Source organism: Camelina sativa, chromosome 3 (genome assembly GCF_030686135.1).
Source record: "Camelina sativa cultivar CO46 ecotype springtype chromosome 3, ASM3068613v1".
NCBI lineage: Eukaryota > Viridiplantae > Streptophyta > Magnoliopsida > Brassicales > Brassicaceae > Camelina > Camelina sativa.
Window position 1 is genome coordinate 12,585,226 of NC_141882.1, and position 11,388 is coordinate 12,596,613.

At 33.4% G+C, this 11,388-nt stretch overlaps 1 protein-coding gene across 3 annotated transcripts; it reads right to left on the reverse strand.

Annotated features, from left to right (window-relative positions):
• Positions 1–3,605: 3,605 nt before the first annotated feature.
• LOC104776998 (putative LRR receptor-like serine/threonine-protein kinase At1g29720) lies at positions 3,606–10,693 on the reverse strand. 3 transcript variants are annotated; one of them, XM_087508917.1, is made up of 25 exons: positions 10,433–10,693; positions 10,142–10,319; positions 9,973–10,044; positions 9,056–9,127; positions 8,907–8,978; positions 8,748–8,819; positions 8,583–8,654; positions 8,269–8,340; positions 8,103–8,174; positions 7,967–8,029; positions 7,795–7,866; positions 7,349–7,408; positions 7,181–7,249; positions 7,020–7,067; positions 6,894–6,935; positions 6,716–6,759; positions 6,118–6,509; positions 5,805–6,003; positions 5,682–5,702; positions 5,426–5,557; positions 5,197–5,315; positions 4,899–5,109; positions 4,552–4,783; positions 4,315–4,465; positions 3,606–4,219 (listed from the first exon to the last, which is right to left on the reverse strand). In XM_087508917.1, exons 1-25 carry the CDS (start codon positions 10,533–10,535, stop codon positions 3,824–3,826), a joined length of 3,036 nt encoding a protein of 1,011 aa, XP_087365043.1. In that variant the 5' UTR covers positions 10,536–10,693; the 3' UTR covers positions 3,606–3,823. The 3 variants fall into 3 exon arrangements, with proteins under 3 accessions (XP_087365043.1, XP_087365042.1, XP_087365041.1); XM_087508916.1 differs by having other exon boundaries at positions 4,899–5,315; XM_087508915.1 differs by having other exon boundaries at positions 4,899–5,315; positions 5,607–5,702.
• Positions 10,694–11,388: the final 695 nt, after the last annotated feature.

Below are 11,388 nucleotides of genomic sequence, written 5' to 3' on the forward strand. Positions count from 1 at the left end.
GGCATTGAAGCCCACTCCATCGGGATTGAGCCAGAGAGGTAGTTTCGGCACAATTCGCTGTAGGTTTCAAATTTTTATACTTGAAGCATTCAGAAACGAGGAGAATCTCAAACAAAGAAAACAGAGCATTTCAGGTTTGATTTACTGCAATTCAGTTTCAGTTGAGAATGATTTAGGTGATTGACTAACAAGTCATAGATATGTAACAAAGAAAATGGCCACCATTGGTCACTTTTACTTATGCCAATCATTTGAATTATTGTTATCATATTAATTACGGAAGCCTATTACATAAACTATTTTTTATTCCTGAAAGATGTTATTTATTCTCTTATGCAAAACGTCTAATTTTGTCAATATTAGTTATAGTTTTTAGCCAATAAATTAGATGTGCACGGAGAAAAATCTGACATATATATTACGGAAAATGAATACTCTATGGTGTGAATGGTTGCAGCGGTTGGGGCGGACAAATTCATCTGCGGATTGCACCACTTTTTATTTACCATTCAGCAAATGTAATCCGCAGTGATGCGGTCTAAATAAAGCAGAGACAAAACTGTAGCGGACCAACTACAGACCACTTTTACATACAAATAATGCTGGTCCGCAGCGGTCTGTAGTCTGCCTAAAAATGAAGCGGTCTAGACTGCAGATGGATTTGGCCGTCCTGACCGCAGTTACCATTCAAACTCTATGGGTGTGAATCGTTGCAGCGGTTGGGGCGAACAATTCCATTTGCAGATTAGACCGCCTTTTATTTACCATTCATCAACTATAGTCTACACTGGTACGGTCCAAAAAAAACAGAGACAAAAGCGCAGCGGACCAACTGCAGACCATTTTTATACATAAATAGAGTTAGACCACTGCGGTCTATTGTCTACATTAAAAATAGAGCGGTCTAGTCCGCAGACAGATTGTCTGCCCCGACCTTTGTTACTATTTATAGCCTATATTACCGACATCAGAACATTGTCAATTCGTTACGTAACGAATAAAGAATAAAATAATTTAAACTATATTATTATAGGTTTTCTCGTTACTATTACAATTTATGTAAGTTTGATATAACACGCGAAGCAAGTAACGTAAAGAAGAAGTCCACTACGCGCGGAAATAGTTTAGTTGTGTTTTTTGGTTGAACTCACATCCTTTGCAGATATCGAAGGTCGGCCAATTCAGGTGGAAGTTTCCCTGGAAGGCTAAGGGTCTTGAGCTCTCTGTTCTCGCACAAATGCAACCAGAAAATAGAATTTAAGACAAAAAAAAAATAATAATAACAAAAGAGAATTAAAGTATACTAATGAAGAGAAGACATAACAATTAAAAATAACACTCACATGCTTGTTATATGACATGTATCGTTGTTGTATAAGCTACAATCACAACCAATGGTGTTGTTCATCTTCGGATTCGAAACACTAGCGTCTCCTTGCCCCATAGTTAAGGTTCTTAAACTGCATGGGTCTCCATTCCTTAGGTTAAATTCCTTTACTCCAAGTGTAGTAGCTATTTTCTCTAGCGTATTTACTACATATATACAACCAAATATAAAACAAATAGAATTTGGATTTAGACGAACGATGCATGATTTATAAAACAATTAATCTTAATATGGCGACTACATACATTCATCTGGATGGATAGCTGATAAAACAGATGTTGAGGTTGCAAAGAAGATTATGATGATGGTAAAGAAAACAAGACAAACTGAGAAGCCGATCAACATATTTTGATTAGTTATATATTGATTCTATGTTATCTCATCAGATAGGGACTCAGTAGTTATATAGTGCATGGAAAGTTAATGTTATGGAGAACCGATCCGTTTACAAGAGCAAATCAACGTGACTAGGTCAAATTGGATTTTAGGGATAACTGAAAAAGTTGTGAGGATTTCGATTTATATTATTTATCATAATTTTAAAATTTTTGATGATGATTAAAGACAATTTTACATCATGAATTATTTTTGCTTTTGCAGGATTAACGTATAATGGAAGATATAATTGCAAGAAATGAAAATTTAGAGGATTATTTTGCCGATTCTTTTTTTTTTTAAATAAAAATGAATAGATTTTTCCTTTGATTCTAGGGATAACTGATAAAGTCGTAGAGTAACTAAATAGTAGAGATATATAATTGACCAAAATTCGTTTTGATGTCCAAGTTCATGAATGCGTGATGTTTCTTGTCCCCTAAAGTTGTTGATGACGACGACGACTCCGTTAACACTGAGGTCTGGACGAAGACGAAATATTCTCGATCCTCTAGTATTTTTTTTGAAAAAGGCCTCAAAATAACGTGCATTATTGCATGACCAGTTCATATCACACTCCCGGTGGCGTTTAACTTACAGTAATTATTGGCATGATGAGTGATATGATGACAATAAATTCTAAAATAGTGATAGCCAATGACGGCAAGAAATCTCGTCCGTTGCTATTTAAAAAAATGAAGATGGCTTAAAGGATTTAGATGACAAAGTAACTGTCGCTATATATATAACATGTTTTCATATAATCAACGTCGGCAATCTAATTAATGATAGAAGGACCACATGTAGTTTAAAAAATTTGAAATATTGTTCTCTCCTTGTCATTTGGGTTTGAATCTATCGTGTGAACTATAAACGACGACAAAAGAAAAAATTGCAAAGAAAAAGGTATTAAAGACCATTGTCAAACGTTATTGTAGTAAAGTGCAATTCAATGGAGCATGTGGAGCTTCGTACGTAAGATTTTTTTTTTTCGTTTCTTTTTGGCAATAAAAATATGAAAAGGTCTAAATTACGACCCGTTCCAATTACAAGCACGAACGCTGTGAGATAGCCTTAATTTCACACTTCTATCGAGCTGCCCATGCATAATGTTGTAGCCCACCACAAGAACATTAACGTAGATATAACTAGCATTTTTTCCTTTATAAAAGAGTGGTTAGAGTTAAGATGTTATAATTATAAAACTATAAATAATGTTAGGATTAATGATTTTAAAATTGATTTGTTTAACTGTTTTATTTAGATAATATTAATTATTTAGATAATATTAATTATTTTTGTTTGTTTAATTTCCTAACCCCTAGCTATTTTTAAACCCAAAGCCTACATAATTTCTTTAATAAAAATTTATAGTATTTGTTTTTTTAATTTTTTTGTCTTTTTATTTTATTTTAATTTATCTTTTAAATATGATGACATGACATTTTGATTCGTGGAGGTGAATAAGAGAGGTGAACGCCAAGAATTATTCTAATTAGTTCGCTTTACTATCTAGCAACAAGAATGGGCTTGTGTACACATCATAAGCAGATTCAGAGGATGATCTTAATCGAGACTAATCAGAAGACAACGACGATGGCTTGAAACGCAAGTCATTACAGTACTCGTTTTTTTTTTCCAAGAGAAAAGTGTTAAGACGAAGATGATATATAATTGATGAAGAAATTTGTTTCTACGTCATTTATGTAAACAATAAACCCTACAATTGGTTAAATGATCATAGAGTTACTATTTCTGTCTTTCATGTCCATTTTATGTCATCCGAGAAAATCCAATGAAAATGAGTTAGGAAAAATGTTCAACCAAAGTGAAAAGAAAGGGATTTTGATTCAGCAAGGACTAGAAACTTTTATTAAAATTATATGATTCGAGTTTAACAAACATTCATAAGAGATATATACTTTTTCTTTGGATATACATTAATTTAGCTTAACTATAGTAAAGCTTCACACAGCTTTGATGATAAAAGGAACTATAACTTCAGGATAGCCTCACAAGTCTCTGAAGTGATAAGAGACAAGACATGTACAGCTTTTAATTTTACTGTGACGAGGATGGTAATTCTACGGTTGGAGTTTGGATCACGGATTGTGGGTATAATGGGTAGAGATCAGAAACAGAGGATTTTATTGTTGTTGTTGTTTGGTCGGTCGTCACACCAGACGTGCTCGAGCTACCATATTTATCAAGGTCTCTCAGCTTTGAGAAGCTCCAGTTGTGTCCATATAAACCAGGATCTGACATAACCTGTTTGATTTCGATCTCTCCCTCAAGCATTTTAACAGCATCTGACATTGCTGGCCTCAAGGAAGGAGATGAGTTTGTGCAAATGAGAGCAACTTTGATCATTCTTACGGCTTCGTTTCTATTGAACTCACCTTCGAGTATAGGATCTATGATCTCCATTATATCCCCTGTCTGTTGCAGCGTCAGTGCCTGTGATTTGATATAACAACAAGAGGTTGATGAAGTTAACTTATGGAAACAGATATACAGAATGGCCTAAAGAGAAAGAAAAGCTCCATTGGTACCCAATTAATAAGCGAGACGTGATCAACACTTCCCTTCTGTTTCGTATTACTCTTTCCAGTAACAATTTCCATCGCCACAACACCGAAGCTGTACACGTCTGCTTTCTCTGTCAGTTGACCCCATAATGCGTATTCAGGAGCCATATATCCGCTACAGCATTAAAGAAACCAAGAATGAGATATTTCTTTAGCCACCAATTATTGCGGTTTTAGACTTTACGTTATATATATACTTACATGGTTCCTGCAATTTTGGTGCTAATGTGACTGTGTTCTGTTTCATGCAGCCTAGCCAATCCAAAATCAGATATCTTTGCATTAAGGTCGGCATCTAGAAGGACATTAGTTGTTTTTATGTCACGATGAACCATTCTGATCGTCGATCCTTCGTGGAGGAATTCAAGCCCTCTTGCGATCCCCAGACAAATTTTTTGTCTTGCTCCCCAATCTAGTTTCAAGAAGTTCTTTCCTGACAATAGGATGTAAACAAAAGAGGAATGCTATATCACTTTGCAAGTAATAAATAAGATTTACACTTGAATTAGACTCAAAATGTAAGAAAAATCTGCATGAATTTAAATTACCAAACAAGGCAAGAGCAAGGGAGTTATTTTCCATGTATTCATATACGAGCAGTAATTGATCCTTGTCGACACAGCAACCGTAAAGCTTGACAAGATTTGGATGATTCAGACCTGAGATCATTCCTATCTCATTCACAAATTCTCGGTTTCCTTGGCTTGACTTGGAAGAAAGCTGTTTGACTGCTATGATAGTTCCATCTGACAGCTCTCCCTGCATTAAATTTCTCATATATATCAGACACCCAAAACAACCATACTGACGCAGGTATCTACGTTTGTGAAGAACTTGGCATCTCACTTTGTATACGGATCCGAAACCTCCTTCTCCAAGTTTGTTGGCTTCATCAAAATTGTTTGTTGCAGCTTGCAGTTGCCTCCAAGTAAAGCAAACCGTTTGTAGACCCTGGGCTCTCATATCTATATAATCATATATAGTTCCAAATAGAAAATAACTAGTTAATGCTAAAACGAATTGGTCATGTTGTAACAGAGAAATGGATTCATACACTTAACCCTTCATACTGTACCTCTTTCTCTTTTTTCATTGGCTCTTTTCCATTTTCTCCTAGCATATATTCCCAAAGCCAAGAGAATTATTGCTACCAAGGCACCCGAAGCCCCCCAAATTAGGAGGTAGTCCATGTGATGCTTTATCTCCGCTGCAAATGAGACACACCAAAAGTGTAAATATGTCTTTTTTATATATACCGAATATTAAAAGATATATATATATATATATATTTAATTTTAAGTAGTTTTTTTTTTTTTTTTTTATCTTTGGACCTCCACAATGTGGCTCCAGACCTGAAATTTTAAATGATGAATATTATCATTACTAAGAAAGGTCGCTGAAGCAGAGAATTGAGATTGTTAAGTAAATTGGAGTTTGAGGGAAAGGGTACTTACTGTGATGACACAAGGAGATAGCAGAAATAAGGGGACCATAATTTCCTCTTTCAGGAATGAGGGTTGTCCCTTTCCCTGCCCAATAAAACCGAATCTCTAACATATGATCTGTCACATTGACATTCATACTTTTCACAACAGGCTTCAGAGTGTCGTTAGCATCCTCTTTGATGTTAAAGTCCCTCAAGAACAATTCTCCCTAACAAGTGAGATCATATAAAATAATGTCACTTCCAATTCCATGCACCTTAATAATTTTCAAATATGATTACAAAAAGTGCAATTATATATTCAGTATATGTTTGCGTTTCACCTGAACATAGACATCAAATATACGCCTACCGAGATGAGTGTATAGTTCTTTGTCTAAAAACCGAATCTCCATAAAATGAAGTGTCAAATTGTAGGGTCCATTTTTCAAGCAAAACGCATAATAAACGAGGGAGAGAGCAGATCGACGTGCAGTCTTATAAAGATCATGAGGATAATCCCCAGATAGTATTGAATTAGTTGAAATGAAGTACTCATCAAGATCATAATTATCATCGGTAAAGTCACCAGTGTTACTAACTCCCCAGTATTCGAAGTGCTGATTTGATGCAGCGGTGGTTTGACGACTGTTATCAGTTTGATAAGTTGTTTTACCAAAGGAGTTTGTAATAGTTACATTTTCTCCACCACAATTTATATGTAGTGATCGCTGATCTACAATCCATAATAAGTATCACCATCAGTAGTAAAAAACTAATGCATGTTGCACTTAGCCATAGTGCAAAAGTAAACTCTTATAGCCATATGTTGCACTTGATGAGAAAAAACTTTTTCAAATAAATTTTACATTTTAATCAAAAAAAAAATCAATGCATGTTAGAGAGATATAAGTCAGAACGGCAAGCTCGGTACAAACTTACATTTGCTGCATTGGATTGGAGCCGCGCATGGAAGAAGCCCAGTTCTGTATGAAAAGGCGCTCAAAATAATTAGGCATCTCAAAATACTACTTAATTATTGCCAAATACGAAAGTAAGATATTGTTAAGCTTGATTTTTTCTTGTAGCAACATATTGCGCATAAGAGTGTAGTACTTACAAATTGTTCTTCAAATATGAGCTCCGGTATTTGTTAATGTTACTGATCATTCAACAGAAAGTGAGAGCATAAAGAAATATATAGAAAACACTATCACTACTACCATAATTTCATGCACGTACGTACCTCTCCTGGCAGTTAGACGACCATGAGAAATTGTTATAAGAGAGATCGCTGTGAATATTCACCAAACATAGAAAAACCGACAAGAAGATATATTAGTTGACATGCATGGCAGAAAAATAATCAAGCTATACATACAAAACAAGTTAAGGCCTGGAACGTACATATAAGATTTGCTGTTGCTCAAAGCACCAGATTCAATGTTTCCAGAAAGCAAATTGCCAGTCAAATAGCTAAAAGAACATGTTAAACGGTAAATAAATTATACAGAGTAGTTCTGTTGTACGTGTTCACATTAAAAGGCTTCGAAAGACAAAGATTATAGCACTTACGTCTTTTTTGGAAGGTTTTGTAGTTGAATTTCACCAGTCAATTTGTTAAACGATAAATCACTGCAGCAAACCACGTATTACGTATATAATAATAATAAATGAATTTGCTTATTTATAGTTTTTGCAAACATTCATAAATATATTTTTCTCATACTTGCCTATCTCTAACAACAAGTTATCTTTCTCTATCGATGCCACATACAAAAAGTACAAAACTCATAAAATAGGGGCCCAAACCAATGTTTTATGTACACACTACACAGTACACTATACACACTTCTCAGTTCTCACCGAAATAAAACGTACACTATACACACTTAGTCCTACGCAAAACTACTCCGCAAGTAAACTTAAACAAGCTTTTTTTTTTTATTAAAAAAAAAAGCTAGTTTGGATATATGTTTCAAAGTTACAAACACTTTTAAAATGTAATCAAGGAAACTTACAGAGTCTTTAGAGTTGTCATATCCCATATGTAAGGAGGAATTGGACCAGACAAATTCACATTCCTCAAAATCCTGTAACAACCGGAGGAGTTTAAGTTTAACATCCTCGCTCAGATGAAATCAAGCCTCAAGACGAGACACATAAAGCTTCATAGGTAAAAAAAAAACATACAGATGTTTGAGTTTGTTAGGTAGTTTTGGAAACGAGTTTATCCCAGTCGTATCACTAATGCTCCTGCATATTGCTCGAAACGTCAGTATAATTTCAATGTTAGTTTTGGTAATCTATATTGAAAATAGTTCATTACAGTTCAGTAAGATTTTCTAGGCGGGCCACTGCATCAGGAACAGGTCCTTTCAGTCCACATGCGTATATATCTCTGTAAATCATAACCGACAACACATGTTAGAATGACACAGAAACACAAACTTTATAGGAGATTAATTAGAAATAGTGATGATGGACAATCTTACAGCCTTTGAAGACGAGACCAGTTGCCGATATATTCTGGGATGGTGCCAGTAAAGTTATTGTCAGATATCCTACTGCATAATGAAAACAAACAGAACTAGTTTAGAGCTTTGTTAAACTTATCTTCTGGACTATCTCTTCACATCCTTAAGTACCATACCTACAGTGAGGAACACTCTCAAAGCAAAAATCCTAATCAACATGTATTCATGTGTTAATCATCTTCAAGTCTAATTATTTAAGAAGAGCATTTCCATTTAAAAAGGCAAAAAGCCTTTTGAAAACTGTTTCATAGCGAAGTAGAGCAACAACTTACAATTTCTCAAGGTTAACTAGTTTAGCGAAAGATGTAGGAAGGCTTCCTGTAAATTGATTGGACGCAAGTTCCCTGCAAAACCCAGTTTCAGAAAAGATGACAAGTAAAAATGTACTAGAGATTAATATTGTTTACCAAAAATGGTTAAAAGGCAAAAGCACTTACAATCCTTTTAGGTTGGTTAAGTAACCAAGCTCCTCAGGTATTGGACCAGAAAACTGGTTTGCTTCAATCCCTCTGAACATTTTAAAGATTATAATGTTATTAAAGATACATTTATACAAGTTGGGGGGGGGGGGGGGGGGGTAATATTTTGAGACGTACAGGAATGTCAGATTCTTGAAGTTTTGTAAACCAATTGGTAATTGCCCAGACAAACGATTTGCACAAAGCGAGCTGTGAGAAAAATCAATGTTACTCGCAGATCATGAGAATGAAGCAGCGGAGAGAGAGAATAGAGAGAGCTAGCTAACATATAAGTGAGGTATTGCATTGAAGCCCACTCCATTGGGATTGTTCCCGAAAGGTAGTTTCGACACAAGTCTCTGCAAAGTGCAAACAAGAGCAAATGCCATTAGAAATACTACAACAAAAAAAAAAGATATAATTAAGGCGAATTAAGATAATTTAATTAGAGTAGACAATATATCAGTTTATTAAATTTCTTGTAAAAAAAAACTTAGAAATATCCATTTGGTTAAACAAGGCCTATTGTATACTATCAGTTGGTTAAATATCCATTTGAAAAACAACGTAATGATATGATACAATAACTAAATGCTTTATTAAAATTTATTGGATAAATATAATTAAGAAGATAGAAATTCTATTTTCTACAGCTCTTAAAAATAGCTAAAGCTGGATTGGTGTAATATTGAAACTGCAATTTTTAAAATTGTTTTACCGTTGAAAAATGATAAAGCCCAACCAATAGCACAACATGATATCTCAGTTTGCAGTGAAGAGACAAATATTAATGTAGCCCGAAAGGTACCTCCGATTTATATGTATATATATATATATATATATATATATATATATAGATTCTAGTATTCTACGTTCAAAAGTGTACGTTTGGGTTTGCATTTATACGTTATTACTGTCACAATTTAAATAACAAAAAAAGAAAAGCTCAGATAATTTCTATTCTCTAAAATCAAACATACGTTTCCATTCAATTATTTCAGATTTTGTTTGTTACTTTTTCCATTCCACTTCCATTTCGTTTTTGCGTTTGCTGTTTATAATTTCTGCAATTTATATAGCCCTTTATTTTTTTTTGTTTTTTCCTTTTTGAAAAAGAAGCCCTTTGTTTTCTTAACATGTATTGTAACCATGTCTTGCAAATTGAAAAACATCGAATTAACTAATCATATATATCTGAACTTACATTCTCCGGAGATATCGAAGCTTGACTAACTGAGGTGGAAGTTTTCCAGGAAGACTCATGGTCTTAAGATCTCTGTTTTTATAATTTTTTTTTATTATGCAGAAAAAAGTATATTAAGATAGAAGAGAAGAAAGACTAAACGAAGAAAAGACTAAAGAATAACACTCACATTTCTGTAATATGACATGTGGCGTTGTTACAATCACAAACAATGGTGTTGTTCATCTCCGGAACAAACTCAATTTCTGGTATGGTCATCAGTTTTCCTTTAGGACAAGGGTATCCGTTGCTTAGGTTCAACCGTCTCGTGAGTCCAAGTGTAATAGCTATCTCCTTTAGAGCATTCACTACATCAATATAACAACAAACAAATCGATTGTGTATACAAATTATTTATATGTACTGATTACAGATGACTATGTTTTGTAAGAATTTTCCAAAATGGCGATTCTTCTTGTACATTCATCTGGAGGAAGAGCTTGCGAAGAGGCCACTGTTATATTTGTGAGGGAACTTGTGATGATGGTGATAAACAGAAGAAAACTTGAGAAGGCGATCGACATATCTCGGTAGAAACTGTGTATGTAGTACTGATTTTTTGTATGTGTATTTGTTTAGTTAATGAAAAATCTCTCATCAACAAGCCAAAAAACAGTTACTTATATAACATCAATTATCTATTAGCTAGGGTCCTCATGGGTTGTCGGTGACTAGAGAGAGTAGAGATATAGGCGGTGAATGGAAACCCTTTAAATGCGTATTTCAATTATTTTTAGGAAATCTGTATCAAGTCACCAATCACACACTTACTTAGTAATTTGCGTTTTTCATAAAAAGTAAAAAAAAAAACAGTTGGTGTTTTTGTAGTAGTAGTAATTAAATATGGACCACACTTTTTTTCTTCAGCAACTAGATACCTAGCCGTATTCTAATAACGCATATGATCGAACAATTTTTTATTTTTTTATTTTGTTATTTATTTAATGATTAGAATTATGTTAATATACTCCTATTTTAATTATAATTCTATGTTAAACTTTTTTTCAATTTTAAAATTTTTAAAAGTTCTCATAAATAAATTACTTTTTTGTCAAAAAATACATTATTTCTCCACAAATTATAAAATAATCATTTAAATATAAAATAGATTTATAGACAATAAAAACTGTAGTCAATTTTAATCAAAATATATGATTAAATTATATCATTCAAAAAGTATAATATCTATTTTAATTAGATTTAAAATTTTGAAAAAGAAATAATAGTTTTCTCAAGAAACGAATTTATGTTTAAAACAATATATTTCTTCACTAGTAACAATATACATGATTACATGATTAATTTAATATTTTTTGGTTTTAAAAGTTTACAAATAATAGCAATAAAAAATAATTTAATTTATAATATATTTCCTTA